The 19,744-nt window shown below is 40.3% G+C and overlaps 1 protein-coding gene across 1 annotated transcript in view; it reads right to left on the reverse strand.

The window, feature by feature from the left end:
• The window catches only part of NLK (nemo like kinase), a 155,717-nt gene that overhangs the window by 47,517 nt on the left and 88,456 nt on the right, over positions 1-19,744 (reverse strand). The window contains exon 3 of the mRNA XM_045299775.1: positions 16,194-16,249. Coding sequence (XP_045155710.1) covers positions 16,194-16,249 — 56 coding nt within the window. The remainder of the gene's footprint in view (positions 1-16,193; positions 16,250-19,744) is intronic.

Here is a 19,744-nt window from a genome sequence, read left to right on the forward strand (position 1 = left end):
ACTCTGCCATGGCCTTTTAAGTTACCATTTGGCAGAGCTAAAGTACAGAGCCAAAGTTAGGGCTTTCAGGAGACTATTAACAGATTAACCATTTCCCCCTACTGAAACTCATCATTAAAAATATGATCGTTAAAAACACACTGTGCGTGGTATGTCAACCTCAGAGTGATTTGAGCGCCACTGCTGTAAAATAAATTGCTGCTGATTGCAGCAATTAGTTAAGTAGCTCCATGAAATATGAATTTGAAAATGTAGTGATTTCCTTAAAAAATGAATGATGTAAATGAATAATTATAAATGCAGAGAGGGGCATGGTGACTGATGTCTTGGATCCCCAAGAGAAACAACAGTGCCCCTGTATTGCTTTAAGGACCAAACTTTGAAAAGTAATTTCTGGGGGATAACACTTTAGGAGCTTCTTTGTAACAGGCTAAAAACAAAACCAAAAACCCTTCGTGCTGTTTTCTGAAATCTTACTAGTCACTGGAGAATGTCATTTAACAAAAGCACCTTTGGCACAGGGATATGAGGCAACTGAACCACGGTCAGATTTCTCTGTCAAGGGCCAGGGTTAGTTCTGGTTGCCTGAGTCCCAGTCCAGTGCTCTCTCTAACCCACCAAGCTGCTTCCTATAGGACGTGGATTTTTCAAGCCTATCATTCCCATCTGTTAACTAATCACCAACTTGTAGAATCCTTTGAAATAAATGAGAGGAGCATTAACTGTGGGCTACGAGGAGAAAAGGTTTGTGTGTGTTTGTGTGTACACACACCCATATATACCTTTTAAGGGGACCCTGGATGGTGCAAATGGGTAAGTGCAGACTACTAATCAAAAGGTTGATACTCACCCAGCGCCACCTGGAAGAAAGGCTTGGTGATGTGTTAAGAGCATGATGGTCCTAGTAAAGGGCAGTTCTACTCGGAAACACATGAAGTCACCGTACTGAGATGTGAAAGCAGGTTTTTTTGTTTTTAATGTATCCATGCTACATTAAACCTCATACCACCTTATTTGTAACTACTCCAATTTAAGGGAAGGTGAAGTTAAGCTTCAGGACACATAGCTTGGGTTTAAAACCTGGGTTTTAATCATTCTACAGTCTGACAGTTTTAACAATTCTTCATGAAATTGTTGCCTTGTTGGAGAAAATGAAATTCACCACAATGACATTACTAATCAGTTGTAATCAATAACCAGGTTTTAAGCAAAAATCAGGGAAAAAACACTATTATTACATACATGGCATAGCTTTTAGAAAGCCTTCCTTATTGAGTTTTCAAAAAAAGAAGCTACTCTCATTTTTCAAAAAAACGATTTGGAGTCGTAACCTGTGCCAACACTATGCCACTACCATGGAATCATTCTGACATAATGCCCTACATGCAGGGTTTCTGAGACGGAAACTCTTTATGGGGAACCTCATCCTTCTCCTGTAGAGTGACGTGATGGGTTTGAACCACTGACCTTATGGTTAGCAGCACAACATTTAACCCATAGCACTACTTGGGTCCTCAGCACCATTCTAGGCACTGGGAATGCGGTGGTATTCCAGACACTCTCACTGAGTTTATAGCCTAGCAAGACAGAGACAATTAAACAAGCCATTACAACAGACTCACTCAAAGATTACAACAATGTTATGGCTATTAATCTCCTAAGGTCCCTTAGGCACGGCTTTGGAATTGGATGAGACAGATTTGCCAGTATAAACCAATAGGAATAAGAAAAACAAAGGAGGTCAAACAAGACAGATTCTGATTTAATGAGGTACATCAGAAAATTACTAAATTCCAATAGCCAAAGACTTAACCCTTTCGTTTAAACATGTAGTAAGAAACCAAAGATGATTTTAGTTCCTACTGAATTTCTAAATTAGATGCACACACTAACTGGGAACATATCTGTCTCTTCATAAACACTCAGATACACACTAATATTTGGTTTCCTAAAATGGTTCATCCTTTTAAACCACATGAGAAATAATAAAAATTAAATCAACTAATGTTTATGGAGTGCTTGCTAGGAGCCAGGCACTCTAACACTTGATTCATTGTTTCTAGCACCTGAATTTCAAGTCTTAGTTCCCAGAGTTTGCTACAAGGTTATTCTGTTTGCTAGAAAGTAATTTTGAGCCTACTATGTGTCATGTTAACGCAGGCCACCAGGTCACACAATGCCAATACCATTGCTAGGTTTGCTATGTGTCAGAATCAGCTTCTTGAATAGGTTCATATGCCTCATTACCTTTTTATATGTGTGACAGAAACTTTAAATATATATCTTTCATTTATAAAAGTCCCCTCCATCATTTAAAAAGTTCTCATGAAATATACCAAAACAAAACAAACTGACTGACATTGAGTCTGAATCACAATGACTCTGTAGGGCTGGGTAGAACTTTCCCAAACTGTAAATCTTTATAGGCTGGGGAAGCCTTAACTTTTTCCTGCTATGCAGCTGGTGGGTTTGATCCACTGATCTTGCAGTTAGCAACACAACACATAACACACGATACCACCAGGACTCCTACACATAAAATCTGAGTACATTTATTTAATAGGTACTCCTGCAGATGATTGTGGGGATAAGGGTAAGGGAGGAAATGAAGGTTAGGTGAGTGGCCTTAGTATGGGGGAAGGGAGGATTTTGTCCAAACTAGGGACTGCTAGAAGTAAAGGAGAGGCTTTTGGTGAGAAGACAAAGTTGCAGAGTATGGGAATCATTGGATATGGTTTTTCTATGAAATGGAATCCGTAAAAGATGAGCTTTTGTTTACCAACTTTCCCTTTGAATGAGGAAGATTTTTCTTTTCTGACTTTTACAACACCGAATATTAAAATAACTGAAACACCTCACCATGACTGGCTTATAAATTCAATTTTACCTATGTGACATTCTTTAGAAGTTCAGGTTGATGGCTGAGTCATCAATGCAGCCCCAAATCTAATATGCAGGCTATTCTGACAGACCCCTAGGAAGGAAGACAAAGGTTTCATGGAGGACAATGTTCAGAGCATGAAGATGCAAGAAAGAAGGAATTTTCCAAATATCAAAGAAGAGAGTTGGGAACATCAAAAAAAAAAGATTTTTCTTTTTAAGTTGTCAAAGTTTAGAACTAAAAAGAGGTTTGTAAAAGTTGTCTTTTAATGTAAAAACAATCATGGGTATGAAGACTAGGAAACTAATCCCGAGCCTGGAAGTCAACTACATCCTGAGGCCTGGTAAGCCTCCCCTGGCCACTTGTCCAGTGAAAACTAATTTGTCCCATGATCAATATCTGTTTAAACCGACTCTGTGATGCTGCTTCATTTCAGGACACATGATAATCAACCTCACGCCCACTGTCAAAGGTAATTCTGCAGAAAACGCTACACAATCACCACTCAAACAAATGCCAACATCAAATCCCGACCTTCATTCATGAGTCAGATGTCTGAGTCCTTGACTGTTTTAGGAAGTCATGACTACTCAGGTGGCCTCAGAGGCCACAGGGCTGCGGCCAACAGCATCTTTGCTTAACCATCATTAGCATCAAAATATACTGACTGGGCACCGGGCGGGTAGAGAATGCAAATTCACTGACAAGGCTGAGAGGGGAGATTGATGAGGGCAAGCCAACAGCCAAGAGGTTAGAAAAAGACTGAGGCGGATGTGTGAAAATCAAGTAGAGAAGACTGGAAGTGAAGATTTTACTACACACGGACACAGAAGCTTGGTTGAAACAAAGACAAAAGAGGGCTGATCTTTATTTGCAAGTTTTTTATGTACTAGGCACCCAGCTTTAAACTTATTTTGCTTCTATATTCCTGTTACAAAAAGCCCTGGGGGATGAATGTTAACTGTAAGATTGGCAGTTCAAGCCCACCAGATCCCCGTTTGAGGAAGGAGGAGTGGTCTGCTCCCGTAAGTAATTAGTCCTGGAGATTTTATACTGGGTCCTACGAGTCAGAATCAGATAAACCAGCGGTTCTCAACCAGTGGGTCGAGACCTCTTTGGGGGTCAAACGACCCTTTCACAGGGGTCACCCGATTCATAACAGTAGTAAAATGACAGTTATGAAGTAGCAATGAAAATAATTTTATGGTTGGGGGTCACCACCACATGAGGCACTGTATGAAAGGGTCGCGGTGTGAGGAAGGTCGAGAACCACTGAGATGGATGGTAGTGGGTATACTCCTAATTATTCCAAGCCCTTCGTCCTACTATGACTCCTGTTTACCAAATGACTGAAGAGGCTTAGAGAGGTGAAGGAACTAGGCAAAGCTAAAAGGTAGTAGCAACAGCGATGTAGCAGGTGTTCCTATCTGTATTCCATTCTCCGGATGATGATGTAAACTTCAGAGCCATAAAACAGTATAAAAAAATTCTGAAATAGAAGGGGAAATGGTCAGAGTTAATTAGGCTATGGAAGCATTAAAAAATAAAAAAGACCAGGGTTACAATCCCCAACTCTGCCATGTCTGAAGGTGAACAAATGCAAAATAATGCCTATGTTAAGGGCTACTGCAAGGACTGAGGTAATGTCTGGGAATCACATATAAATGCCTGGCATCCAGGGGCCAGGGTGCTGCCATTACCATCCTCATTAAGGGAAGGAGGCAGGATACAGTTTATTATACATCAATATGCTAGATGTGTGGTACACATTAATTCATTTATTCTTCTCAACAACCCTGCAAAGAGGCTCACGAAGGAATATCAAATAACTTTTCCAAGATAAAGTAGCTGGTAAGTGTGTGTGAGGTGGGAGAGGGGCCAGGACTGCCCCAAATTAAAGTCCATTCATTACCCCCCCCCAAAAAAAAAAGTATGACTGTTCTGATTTCTTACCAATATTTGAAGGTCGGGGATGGTAATGGAGTGACAGAATATATCAAAGAGAAAACTAGGTAACCAACCCAAAATTACCTTTTAAACCATTATGATCTTAAAAAGTGACAGGACTGCTGGAAGAAAAAGAAGCATTTTATTTGCTTCTTACTGAGTTGTTTGTTTTGGGGTGTTTTTTTTTGGGGGGGGATCACGGGGGTCACACCAAAAATATGAGTCAAGATTCCTTTACTGGTACAGATAGGAACTGAAAATACAGGGAATCCAGGGCAGATGATCCCTATAGGACCAGTGGAGTGAGAGGCAAAACAGGGAGGGTAGAGGGAGAGTGGGTAGGAAAGAGGGAACTGATTACAAGGAACTATATGTGACCTCCTCCCTGGGGGATGGACAACAGAAAAGTGGGTGAAGGGAGACGTCGGACAGGGCAAGATATGACAAAATACCAATTTATAAACTATCAAGGGCTCATGAGGGAGGAGAGGAGTGAGGAGGGAGGGGGAAAATGAGGACCTAATGTCGGGGGTTTAAGTGGAGAGAAAATGTTTTGAGAATGATGAGGGCAATGAATGTACAAATGCGCTTTACACAATTGATGTATGTATGGATTGTGATAAGAGTTGTATGAGCCCCTAATAAAACGATTAAAAAAAAAAAAGAAATGAGGCAAGAATGAAAAAAAAAATTCATTCATAAAGTTAGAACATCTTTGCTTAGACTAGAAAAAGTTTTCTACTGAGCATTTTTATACTTGAAAGGTTGGTTTGGGGAAAGAACAGAAACTCAAGGGAACAATGAAAAGTGCTGATCTCCATGAAACTTCTAGACCCTCCGTACAGCAAGCCCCGGTTTTGGTAAAGGTTAAGGGCTTCTAGTAACTTGAAGGGTTTCTCCTTCTTGAGCTCAAGGTGGTAAAGATTGGCTATAGGATTAGTATCCCGTAGCTGATTAATATTCCAGACAGTAACACATATAAAGAATAACATTTTAAAAATCAAAATTTGCTTGTTTAGGAAAAATGCCACTGTGACTCAATCTGATTTTCTACAATTTAGTTCTCTTGCTACCTATAAGTGATATTTATCAATAAAAGAAAAGGCTCTCAATTAAACACTGAACTATTAAACCAATTTTATCAATTGCATAATGAAGTGCTCTTGAATAATATTCAACGATACTGGGCATATATTATGCAGAGAGCCAACTGATAGGACAATAGCACACAAATAAATTGTACTCTCACTAAAATACAGACTTGTGCTAGTAAGCTGTAGGGCTGTAAGTCCCCTGAGGTACTCCTCTCAAATAAATTTAGTTAGTAGCAGGAGACTCAGCTGGTCTATGAAGTAGCTAAAAGCCTCACAGCTTCCCCCTATCCTCCAATTAAGACAGGTCTGATATATTTAGCGGCTTCTGAAACCTCCGGGTCTTTATGTTACACATGCCTCCTGGTGTCTACCAAGCTTAAAAAATATAAATACAGCTAGAATAGGGGACTATGACAAAAAGATCAAATAAAGAAAGTCCCATGGAGCACCTCTCAAACTCTCACACCTGAGTTAAGTATGTCATGAGGCTAATAATCAGAAGGTTACCCAGAAGGTTAAGCAGTTCAGGACAACGATAATAGGGTTATGAGGCTTTTCAAAAGCTTAAATTAGGTGTGGCTTGGCTGTTATTCAATATGACTCTCAAATAGTTGGGAGGCTTGTTAGTATTTCATTCCCACCAGCTGGGACGTTACATATATATTTCGAATAGAGAGGTGAAAAGACTTGATTCAGGCTTTAGAATTTTTAAGCTTCACCTGGAACACACGTGTTTCAAAGACTTGGTGCGAACAAGTTGCTCTAACTATAGCAACTGTCTTCAAAGCAGATGGGAGTAAAAAAAAAACACCTCCAATTGTGAGCTGAGGCTTTCAACGTCCCTTCTAAAACCACCCCTGGATTTACTACACAGCAAAGTCAAGGTAATCTTTATGCAGCAGGAAGGGCTTTCAAATGAAGAAGAGGAAGACTGACGACTTATTACAAGACATAGACTGCGGTAGAGGTGGAGGTGGGGGTGCTTCTTGGGATCTCAGGCTAAAGGAGTAAATGGTTTCACACCCTTCTAAGGTTTGCTAAAGGCACTGGAGCATGCGCCTGGTAAAATGGTTAAGCAGTGGACTACTATCAGAAACCTAGGTGCCTTGTGATCTGCTTCCAAGAGGTCCATTTTGAGAATCCTACAGAGCAATTCTGCTTCGCACACAAGGGTGAGTCAAGAGTTGGAATTGTCTCCACAGCACCAGAGACAACGGGAACACCAACAGAAGAGACAACACAGAAGCTGCCTGGGAAGAAGGCTTGAAGGTGCTGGTCAGCAACCATTCTGAACTATTGAAGTTGTGTATGGGAGCAGATTTAGGATGGTGTTTTGTGAAGAAAATGACCAATTAGGTCAAAACCCTAACTACAGTTCACAACCGGTTCTCTGACCTTTCAACTACACTGAAGGCTCTTAACAGTCACTATCCCAAGAACAATGAGCTACAGCAAATTATTGATGACATATTAAGAGCTGCTAGGTAGTGAAATAAGGGCATATGACTGGTTTTGTTGCATTGGGAGAAGAAAATGGAGATGGTGTTATATCAAATTATTTCCTACAGGATGGATATGGACAAAAGCTTTGGAAACCAATGGTAATCCCTACACTGTCTTTATTGATTTCAGATAACAGAAACTTGAAAAAAAATTCTGGACAGAAATGAATGCTAAGCCAAATTATGAAATATTTATCAAGTAGGCTCCATGTCGATCACAGATCTACAATTTCTTTTAACATTTCTTATCATTGTGGAACAACGATGAGTCAGGTGACTTCAAAGGGACACGGCAAATCTGTTTTAATAAATTGTAGATACCCAACTGTGGCCCTTCAAAAGGCATGCTTCTCCAAGTCCAAGCTGCCATCTAAAACATGCTGAACTACACGATAGGCACCAATTCTGGAATCCTGCCATTCCTGTGTGAAAGGAGAAAGTCCCACAATTATAAAACCCCTTTCTCTCTCTTTTTTCCATGTAAGATGAGATCCACAGAGCAACGAAATTTTAACCTAGATTGCAGATATGTGACTGCCTGATCTGAAATAAAAATGAGGGCATTAAACAGCATGGATAATGGAAATCTGGTTTATGGACACTGCTGATCTCAAACAATGCTCTTTCCATGTGAAAGAAAAATAGCAATGCATCACAGAGAGAACTGCTTTCTCTTGTAACAAATGGTCAGCTCTAAATCTCATCATCTTTGCAACAAAAAGCATGGGTGCCTTTGCAACCGGGAAAAAAAATCAGTGTGTGCTTCAATTAGAATCACTGACCTTTTCTGAAGCACGCCGGTGCTTCTCTATAGAAATCAATGGAATAAAAGGTCACACTGTAAAAATGTTTGAACACAACAATCTCATTCCCAGGCAAAGGCGAATTCCTTTTTTTTCCTTTCGTTAAAGTAACTCATCTGTTGTACAGGCTGTCAAAAATTAAAGCTACCTCAATTGCAATTTAAGACCAAAAAAAAAAAAAATCAATTCTACCACCGCAAAAGAAAAAATGGTGGAGTGCTGTTGTCCTACATATTCAGTCATGGTTGAATCCTTGTCAGCACGTATGTAACCAAACCGAAAGATAGTCTCGAGAAAATGATGTTTCAAATCTCTGCTCTCTTCTGCCCTGGAGAAGGCGCCTTGAAGGCAGGCTCTGTGTTGGTGAGGTGGAGAGGGTCAGCGCCTGGTAAGGCTCAGTCTTCCATTATCAAAACCTTCGCAAACCCTGGGGGCCAAAGCCCTAGCAGCCAAAGACTAGCACCAAATAAGACACCTGGCAGTCACTATCCTGAATAATAATAAGGTTATGCGAAAGTGGAGTCTCTGCCTAGATTAAAAACATTTTATTCCTTTTTGTTGTTGTTAAAGGACAGTTTAAGCATCTCTTAATCAATTCACATGGTAAAGGATGCACATATCAGACATATATATATGAACATCTTTAGCCAATGTAACACATCTTGCTGCCCAAGAGACTGAACCTTCAGATTAGACCCACTGGCCCTTCCTTTACAGGACTGAAAAACTTGCTTCTATGTCCAGACACTGGTTGCAAATGTCCTTGTGCCCAAAAGAATTTGAGAGCAATTGATTTCTCTGTGGTCTATTGTAAACCTGGGCATGAATGAGGTCATTAAGAGCCAAGAGCAGATTACTATCAGTGGTATTAACTGCCTCAAGTCTCCACACGGCTGCTGCAGATGATTCCTTACCCACCCAGCGCTCCCACCAGGAACCTGGGTTAGTTCATTTTTAACCCGAGCTTTTTAAACAAAGTTATTAAAAGGAACAGATCTAAAGGGCAGAGAAGATTCAGAGAACAAGAATGCAGGAGGATGAACTAAGAAAGGTACGTCATTACCGAGCTCTTTTGATGAGAGCTGAGAAGAACTAATGGTCCACTTAAAGCCATCTTCTATCCTAAAACAAAGCTAGTGCGCATTACTTCCTACTCAATTTTTCTTTCAAGTAGTAACTGTGCTTCTTGAAGGACTCCTCCTTTTACTCAAACTTCTTGAAGGACCCCTTTCACCCGCTCTTTCCACTTTCACACTCATTTATTTAGAAAACAAACAGTGAATACCTGTGACTTATAAGAAAATGCTAGGTGGTTTTGGAAATGCAAAGAAGAAGCCCACTGGGTTTCATCCTAAAGGGTCGCTTTAAGTCAGAATTTACTTGACGATAATGAGTCTGGTTTGATTTTGGTCTTTTAGGAAAACTTCTTAATGTGTTATAGACACACTTTTGGAAGAAACAAAGCCCAAGCCCACTGCACTGAGTTGGGAACCAATACCCTCATAAATATTCAGAGCCACCGATGCTTCCAAACTACCAAATTCAGCCACTACTCACAAATCTTTGAAGCTTCACCTACTTTATTCATGAAGTCATCGATGAGAAATTGTGATGTGCCAGAAGTATACTAAAAGCTAGCAATTGAAAGGACATGTACATTGCTGACCACCCCCCAATGTTCCTTTATTCTTTTGTAACTATATCGTCAGCACCCACCTCTTAGATTCCATGAGTTTGAATACTTTTCAAGGGACCTGGCCTACTCTCTCTGTATGGGGATCGCTTTCTCCTTCCACCTTTAAAGGCTGTCCTGGGAACACATCAGTGTCTTTGGGGCCTTCTCCCCAGATTCAATCATTTGCTCTGCAGCTTTCTGTTCTCCTTTCACCAGTCTGTGCATCTGTCACTCCCTCGTGGTTGCCAGTCAGGTCTTTGTTAATTTTTAAAAGCACGCTTCCAATTTTGCCATTCTCCAAAAAAAAAAAAAATCTTTCCCTGGGTCCCAAAGGCCTACCGAATCAACATCAATTTCATTAGTTCAACATTAGGGCTTTCCATGGCTTGGTCCCAGTCAGCTTAATATCTCATTATTCATGCATGCTAGACTCCAGCTAACTGGATGGTTTACCATTCCTCAAAGATGTTCCTGGTATTTACTCCCTCCATCGGGAATGTCAATCTTCCTCCACAAATGCTGTATGTCCAAGTACCTTCCGATCCTTTATCTGAAAGGCCTTTTTCTCCAGGCCATCTCCTTCTTGTTTGTTCTGCCCAAAAGTAATCACCCCTCCTTTTAAAATCCCAACCCAATCTTGGTCGATATTCTTTTGGGACACACTTTGACTTATAGGATATGTGTCTCTATACATCTATCTCCCCACAGGCTTGTTCATGGGTTATGAAGCTGTTACATTCAACAGACCATGCATCACTGTATACTCTTAAATGAAACATCTTATTCACACACAATTCATTAAGTTCTATATCTGGGGATTATTGCCTACCAAGGACCCTTCATTAGCAAAACCTGACATGTAAGTTATCACACTGCCTTTGAGACAGATTTGTTTGAATAGTGCCTGCACAGGTCAAACCTATCAAACAGATATGAATACACCTGAGAGACAAAGGAGGTAATTAATTATACCAGACATCGGGGAAGGCAGGACTGCCTAGGCAAAGACAGATGTGGTCACTCCATTAAATGTATGCAAGGGGTACCAAAAAAACCCCTGGCATTGTACTAGGTAGACCAAAACTTTCCTTGTACCGATTTTCCCTGCTAGGCCAGCATCAGGCAACTAGCTCTGAGTTAGTGCACCCAGTGGTGTCGCTTAGGAAGGTTCTCTCTGGTTTCAGTGAATTTTTTCATAAAAGCGTTTCGCTCAATCCTTGCTTTTTGTGATGACCAATTTAAGAGAACAGCATGCGGCTGTGAAATACTGTTTCCTGCTCGGGAAAAATGCTACAGAAACTGTTGTGATTGTTGAACACAGCATAATATACGGGAGCTTTTCTTGTTTCAAAAAAGGCGAAATGTCAATTGATGACAAACCTCATTCTGGACTTCTGTCAACTTCCTGAATGGCCAAAAAGGTCAACCCATAGTGCATTTGGAGTTCACCCTACCAGGTCAGACTGGTAGGGTGAAGCATTCTATTTGGAAGTTCTGAAAAGATTGCATAACAATGTGTAAACAAAAAGCCTTGATTTGTGGCAGACGGTGGACTGGTTTTGTCACCACGACAATGCACCTGCTCATGTGGCTATCTCAGTGTGCCAGTTTTTGGCAAAAAACAGTATATGCCTCTCTTGCCCCACTCACCTTACCACCTGACCTCACTCTGTGCGACTTCTTTGTGTTGCCGCAAATAAAGAGGTTCATGAAAGGACAGTGATTTGACAACATAGAAGAGGTGAAGAAAAAAATGAGGGAGTTGCTGTCAGCCATCCAAACACAAGTTTGAAAAATGTTTCCAAGACTGGAACTGCAGATTTGACAAATGCATTAAGTGTAATGGCAAATACTTTGAAGGTGATAAAGTTGTTTTGTAAAAAAATTTAAACATATAGCTTGGGAAAAAATTCCTTTTGGGGGTGGGGGCAGCCCCTTGTACATTTCCATTGGCTTTAACTGTAATCAGTTCCACACCTAAGCCCAGTACCACCACACCTGTTCTTCTCCATGAAATGCGAGGATTAATTTCTAATGCAGTAGGTATTTAGTACATTCAGGTGAAGGGCCTTTGATGCACATTGTGCTGGGTCCAGAATCATGAGTGAGGCATGATAAACTCTGTTTTTCAATAAAACCATTAGAACTGGCTTTTCTTGGATTAAATTTCAGTGGGCTCAAAGGGATTGTCAAACGGTTTTTAATGCAGTTTCAAAACGAAACTCAGAATTGCCAAATGATGGTACTTTAAAACAACTACAACTTAAGAGTCAGAAAAGTACATAAAGATTTCTTTTAAAATCTACCTAAAAGGGATCAAACGGACCTCAGCAACCTGAAAGGTTAGATGGGACCTTCAGGGAGGTGGTGAGTTTCATGTTCATGGGAAGGACCAACAGAAAGGAAGGTGAGAATGGCTGCACAACTGTAACACACTGTGTAACACACTGTGCAAGCAGGAATTACTGAACCGGTGTCTGTTCTGGCTGTGTATATTCTCAATGATAAAAATAAACTATATTAAATGTGACACATTTGTCTTCAATTTTTAGTTCTCAGCTTAGGAAATCATGATTTTCTCATTCAAAATGGCCAATATCAGTCCATTTCAGCTCACTCATGCCTGACATATTGATCTGTATTTGTTTCATTGCATTTTTTTATTGTAGTTTTTCTAGATTCATACTTCACACATTGTATGTTTCTATTAAAATGGATGTTTGCAGATAAAAAATAAAATAAAAATAAATAAATTATATTAAGAGTAATAAACCATAAACACAAAATTAATACTTGAGGCACAAAATGAACATAATGAATTAGTTAACTATTCAGTGAAGAGAACAAAAATCTCCCTGGTACTTATTAAATGCACCCATATTCCCCAACTTATATGAAAACACTACCTCCCTACAATTGGCCTATGTGTAGTAAAAAGTTAACTGTCCACAGCCTACACATTTCCAAGGTCTTTAGTCTGCCCTTAAATATCCTGCCCAAAATGGGTGGTTTTATATATCTGAGATGTTGATATACTCCAGAGAGTTTATGCTAACAATGTGATTTATGATGAGCACATCTTTTTACTGGGGCCCTAGTATCTGTCTGACCTTTTGGGGAGAATCCACATACCAGCTCAAAAATAGCTAAGGTCAGGCATTCCTGCCTACATGGCTTACCCACAATGAAAACCCTTAGTGCCAATGTTCAGGCTGGCTGGCAGTCACTGATATCCCATATCAATGCAGGAAGAAATGTGACTTAGTGTGATCTCACTAGCAGAAGACAACTAACTGTAAACGCATGCGGCGCCTTTTCCTTTTGCTTGTTTTAATCTGTATCTTCTCATCAATATACCCTACAATTACACGTACAAAGGCTTTTCTGAGTTCTCTTTGTCCTTCAAGTGAATCACTATGGTGGACTTGGGGACACCCAACACAACCAAGAATACAGTAAAATTCTTAACAAATGAGATCAATTCATTTATTTCAAGGTTTGGTGTCGGCAACGCTACTTCCAAAGAGGCAGAAATAAGAACGCCTTCTACGATGTGGATTCCCTTCCCACCAGTTAAAATTTGCTAACCAGATGTAGAAAAGTACTTCTGTTGAAAGAAATAAGGGCCAATCATTGCCATCAGATCCTTCCTTTTCTTCTGTGAGGATCCAGGCAGTTTTCAAGAAGTCTATGAAATAGGTCACTGACACACTATTGTTTTGCCATCGAGTTAACTGTGATTCGTGGCCAGCCCATGTGCTACACAAAGAGTAGAATTGCTCCACAGTGGAAGCAGATCCCTAGGCAGATACTTTCGTCCATGGCACTGCTGTGTGGCTGTAAACTACCAACGGTTTGGATGAACAGGGAACTAGAAATTGCTTCTGCCACTTAGGGACATTACTGACCTATAGTTGAGAACAAAACTTTTTAAATGATCCCACCCTTTGTACTTTTTCATTTGTTGTTAAAAGTGTGTCAAGTTTCCTAAGACCACCCACCCTCAAGTTTGAGGATTCACTAGAAAGACTCACAGGAGCAAAGAAAGCTATTGTATTTATGGGTATAGTTTATTACAGCAAAAGAACAGCAAAATAAGCAAAGGAAAAAACGGAGAATTCCACAGGGTGGAATCCAGGAGAAAACAAACACAAGGTTCCAGTTATCTTCTCTCCCACTGGGATCACATGGGAGCACTTAACTCTTCCAGCAACAAGGTGCCCAACAGGCAACACTCACATGAGCCTCTATGTCCAGGGCCTGTCAGGGTGACTGTGATAGTTAGGTTCATTGTGCTGACTAGGCCAATAAGAACATGTGGGTGGAATTTAATCAGGTTGCAGCTTGATTGGAGGATAACCAAAATAAATAAAGACAGCTGGCATTCCATCTCCTTTTTGCTCCCTGGAGATTGGACCAGTGTGCTGCAGCTTTAACTAGTTCTCTGCCTCAACCTGTGTGCTACACTGCCAGTGGGCCAAGTCAACCCACGATGAGGCTCCTTTGAGACTAGCTTCACCAAGCTGCTAATGCATACATAGCTAGAGCTGGAGGTTGTGGGCAGTGCTTGAGTTCAAGATCCCATGGGGCCTAAGCTTCTGAGTTACTGACTGTTGCTGCCCCACCCTGCTGCCTGAAGGCAGACTCTGCCTGCCTGCCTTGCCTGGAGGGAAGCCTCAGCTGCCTGCTTCACTGACCTTGGACCCAGCAGCCCAAGTGAATTGAAGGAGTTCCAATAAATTAACTGTTCCACGACAGTGACTTGAACTGAGCCCTCAGTACTGCTGTGCTGACGAATTAGCTGTTATATTCCTTCTTGCTGTATAAACCTATCCTCTTAAATCTATATAAAAAAACACAAATGTCTTGGTTTTGTTTCTCTAGAGAACCCTGCCTAACGCAGTGACTGATTCTACTTAGTCTCTACTGTAGGGAGTTCTCTTAAGAAGTCATATTGGTACAGTATGTCCCAGGGCTTCATGTGAACAATAATAGGTGATCATCTTAAATCACATTGTTAGCATAAACTATCTGATCTGGCCAAGTTTTGGAAAGATAGTCTTATCAGTCAAGAGACTCATGGAAGTCTTTTATTTGGAATGGGGAAGATTAGTACCCAAGTCTTTTAAGTCTTTTTCCCTTCAGGAAATGGCTAACTGTTCCCAATGTCTGAGAAAGTTAGCAAAGATGATAGTTGAGTATGAAATTACCTACCACCTTGTAAGAATGAGGTTTTAATTTATATCATTACTGAATGTTTAAAAGCTTCGAATTATGACAATGGTTTCCATTCTGAGTAACAAGCCCAAAATGTTAATTAAAAACCCCACAAAGAAGAAATTGCACTATCATGAGCTCATCGATTACATAATTTAGGATTACTAATCTTTAACACAAAGTTTAAATGCAGAATGGTAAATGGTGACATTGCCTAAGCATATCAGGTGGGCTACCCTATATCCCATTGGTGTTCATGCACAGTTTCAGGAGCTATTACCAGGGCACAGTTTATAGATCATTATTACCCAAGATAGTAAGCATGCAACTTTAAACATTCGTAGTAGTAATATGAGAATTTGAAAGCTTTTATCTTAAGAAAATCGTATAGGTAGTAGTTGAGACCGAACTATGTGGCAAAGTTGCCTGGGCTTGAGCCTCAATCCCAACACTTACACCTCTGTGACCTTGAGCAAGTTTCTTACCTTTTACCCCTCAATTTCTAATTTTGTAAAATGGGAACACTTTTGTAACACCTTTTTCCCCCAGAGTTGTTCTCCTTTTAAAAAAGGTAGTGATTAAATAAACTCCTATGTGTAAAACACTTGGATCTATGCCTAGTGTATTATAGAAACTATTTATGTAATGGCTATTATCATTACCATTACCACCAGAGTCCCAAGAACATGTAGTTTATGTTAGCTCGCTAAGTTTCCTCTTACCCCAAGTGGCAGAAGGCAGAACAATGTTATCTTCTTGACAGGCACTTGACTGAGGCCCAATGCAACACTAGCTCCATGGACAACACGGACATGCTACAGCCCAGCTCATTAGGCTGTGTGGGTACTAAGTACCTGTTCAGAAGTTCTGTCTCATGGTACTGCCACACAGGACACATGGACAATAATGAGCTCTGTCAGAATGTTTTGGATTTCACAATTACCTATTTCCAGGTATTCACGGACTCCTGCGAAGCTGGTATTTATTATACTTCAAGTTATGAACCCCACAGGGGCAACAAGAACATATTAAGAAAACATGACCCCCTTCTTCCACATTCCCTGGTTAGGATACATTTCTTCAAAATAGTCAATGTGCGGAGGCTGGAGGATGTCAAGGGCAGAGAGTACCTGAGAAAAGAAAAACATGTCAGATTCACAGAACTGAAAGAAAACTAAATGCAACATGAGAAATACAATAAACACTTCTATCTGTTTAATGATTAAAGCCTGAGTTTCAATTTTCCACTGAAATTAAGGAACACTATCCATCAAGAAATCCATAGCACCATTGGCTTCCTACCAGCAGGTTCTATTTCTTGGGTTCCACATGCAAGGATTCAACCACCCATGGATCAAAAAATATTGGGGATGGGGGAGTTCAGGGGCAGCGTAATTAACTAGTCAAAGCAACCCTTAAATGGCTATGAGGGAGTACAGGGTGTTATTTATAGTATTTACATCATATTATGCATTACAAATAATCCACACATGATTTAAAGTATATGGAGGTTATGTGTATATTATATGCAAATACTAAGCCATTCCATATAAGGGACTTGAACATCCTCAGATTTTGGTATCCCCAGGGGTTTTGGAATCAAATCCCCAAGGATGTGAGGATACTAGCAAAGACTATACTAAGCATTAAGACAATTCAATCTAAACAAAAATGGGAGGTAACTGTATTATATACCACATGAACAGAAGAGTGTTGGAAATAAGTGCACTACTTTAACAGTCAGTATTGCTATATGACACAGTGGGAATCCATAGCTACCATCCATTCCTTTAACCCGCTGTACAATGAATGCACACTGGCTGGCATTATGGTAGGTGCTCCAATTATACAGAGGAACAAAACCTCGTCTTTTAACTAGGCCAGAGTCAGGCATCAAAAAAATTGTTACACTGACACACAATACCTATTATTATGAAGAGGAAGAGCAAATAGTACTACTATGAGACTGAGTAGGAGTTCCTCAGGCAATGAGCAGGCAATATAAATATATCAAGGCAAGAACCAGGCAAGTTCTAGACACAGAACAACTAGCACTTATGGAACAGTGGGTGTGAATGAAACAACCTGGGATAAAACAGGAGAGGAAGGCAAGGGATACACATCACATAAAAATCCTTTAAATTATGTTAAGCATTTTGGACTTCATTCCAAGTGAAATAAAACAAAAGAGAGAGAGAGAGAGAGAAGTCAGTAGGGTGAAATAAAAGTCTAAGGCACCCAAAATTCAGTTCTTTATAAGAGCAGCATATCCTGCACCTGAACAGAACAAGTAAACCTCCTTCCCTGCCCAGCTGTCCCACCACGGTTTTTAAAGTCCCACCTATGATGTCAACTCTAAGGTTCTGACGCTATCTTTTAGAAACATAAGGCTCACTGGACATGAAAGAAGGCACAAGAGGAAGTGAACCATGTGCAACAACGCTCAATGTTTCTGATCTTTAGCGTGGTTTCTCACTGAATTTTATTACTCACACTTTAAAAGATTGTTTTTTTAATGGGACATTTCAGAAATACAATAGCAGAGAGAACAGTACAAAGAACACCCATGCACTCAATAGCTGGCTTGAACAATTATTCACATGTGGCCATTCTGGTTCATCTCTACTTTCTGCTCTACCGATACAATGAAACTTAGAATTTCATCCACACTTACTTCAGTTGTATATTTTGTAAAGCCAAAAACCTTCAACAAATATTTTTTTATACCACCAAATAGTCAAGGGCTCATCAAATTCCCAACTACCTTCATCATTTTTCAAGTTTTGTCAGTTTGCGAAACCTAGTTCATTTTGTAGTGGAAATGGAAAAGCCTGTCCTTTTGAGTTTTTCCCCAAGAGAAATTATCATATGAAAGATAAATTATTTCCATTTTTTTAATAAAGCTGGTGTCATGCATTCACACACATTTAGTTCTCATTATGAGACAGAACCATTTTAAACATGAATATTTAATGCATGAGGGAGGCAGTTAGAAATTAGTATTTTACTTGCCATCTTTCGGACTCTCAAACTCTGTATCTGAGCCACATCCATCCGGTCTGGGGGGCAGAATGCACTGAGTGACAGCGTCCATTAGACAGAGCTATTTCTCACTTCAAATCCATCTGCTATAATTAGAGCTTATCGAGAGGAAAGTGACAACCATACATTTTAAACCTTGATAAAAAAGGAGGTTTCCTTACTCCATATTTGATGAGGCTTTCTGTTGAAAAGCCATAAAAAGCAAGACTAGGCATTTGGTTGTGATTGTTAGCTTCCAAGGTAAAATATCCCTGCCTGGAATTCTCTGAAGGCTGGTTTTAGTATATTACTCTTTCCATGCCAAATATTTATTGGAGAATAGTATTCCTGTGTTTCCAGGTGACAAGAGTGGTATTCAGTTCAGCAGGAAGGATTGAGGAATCACAGAAGGGATGTAAACAGTTTCAAATTCCAGACTTTCACTCCTGACTCTCCATTGAAACAGCCTTGTTTAAACCCCAACATTCTTTGTGGGAATAAAGTACGTGAGATTGGCCTTATGTGTAACGAGGACTCACATCGAGACTACTAGAGTCAAATCAAAGGACCCAATATCGCTAGCTCTTCAGAGGATCTTTAAAAAAATAAGAGGGAAGCAGCCTTGTGTAATTAAACAATGAACTACCGTTGTATCCGTATAAGGCTCATTACCATTGTCTCAGCAGTTTTCAAAGCCTAAGAATTGGTCAAAAGGTCATCATGGATGGAAGCATTTGGAGATGGATAGTGGTGAGAACTGAATATTATGAACAGAAGGAGCTGGGGAAATCTCACCACAAGGGCAGCATTTGTTCAGGAAGAAAGCTCAGAAGGCAAAGGGAAGTGGTAAAGGCAGGGAGGAAGTGGAAGAGTGCTGTTACACTGTGGGAATTGCAATCAATGTCACAAAACGTGTATGAAATGTCAACTGGAAAACCAATTTGCTCAGCAGACTTTCACCCAAATCACAATTAAAGAAAAAGGAAACAAACAAACCCCAAACCTCATTATGGTAGATGCCTTTTAGAATTTTAACCTCCATGATGTTAAGATTATACACTGGTTACTATATGCTTGTTACATTATTAGCAAACGGCTTAAGCTTCTGTTAACTCTCAATCAAGGAAACAATTTACTGCTGTGAATAGCCTGGGACAAACATAACAGAAATTCAACTATTCTTGTGAATCTTCTATTTCCTGAGTTTCTGCCAAGAACCAAGGTGGTGTGCTTGGTTCCAAGCTGGGCTGCTAACTGCAATGTCAGCAGTTGGAAGTCACCGGCCGATCTGCGGGAGAAACACGAGGCTGTCGAAGCCATCAGATTTATAGCCTTGGAAATAAATCCACAAGGGCAGCTCTACTCCGCCCTACAGGGCTGCTGCGAGTCAGTCAGAATCAACTTGATGGCATGAGTCTGAGGGTTTGGGGAAAAACTAAGGATTCAAAGTCAAGAAGGCATTTACAGGGACTCCAGTTAAGCCCCGAATGAGCTCTGATGGCCCAAAGAAATATTGGTGGTTTGAATCTACCCAGCACCTCTGCGAGAGAAAGACCTAATGCCTCGACTTTAATACAGTTCCTCGTGTTGTGGTGACGCCCCCC

The sequence above is a fragment of the Echinops telfairi genome, unplaced genomic scaffold, assembly GCF_000313985.2.
Source record: "Echinops telfairi isolate 266 unplaced genomic scaffold, ASM31398v2 ScPeMD7_7458;HRSCAF=8496, whole genome shotgun sequence".
Lineage (NCBI taxonomy): Eukaryota > Metazoa > Chordata > Mammalia > Afrosoricida > Tenrecidae > Echinops > Echinops telfairi.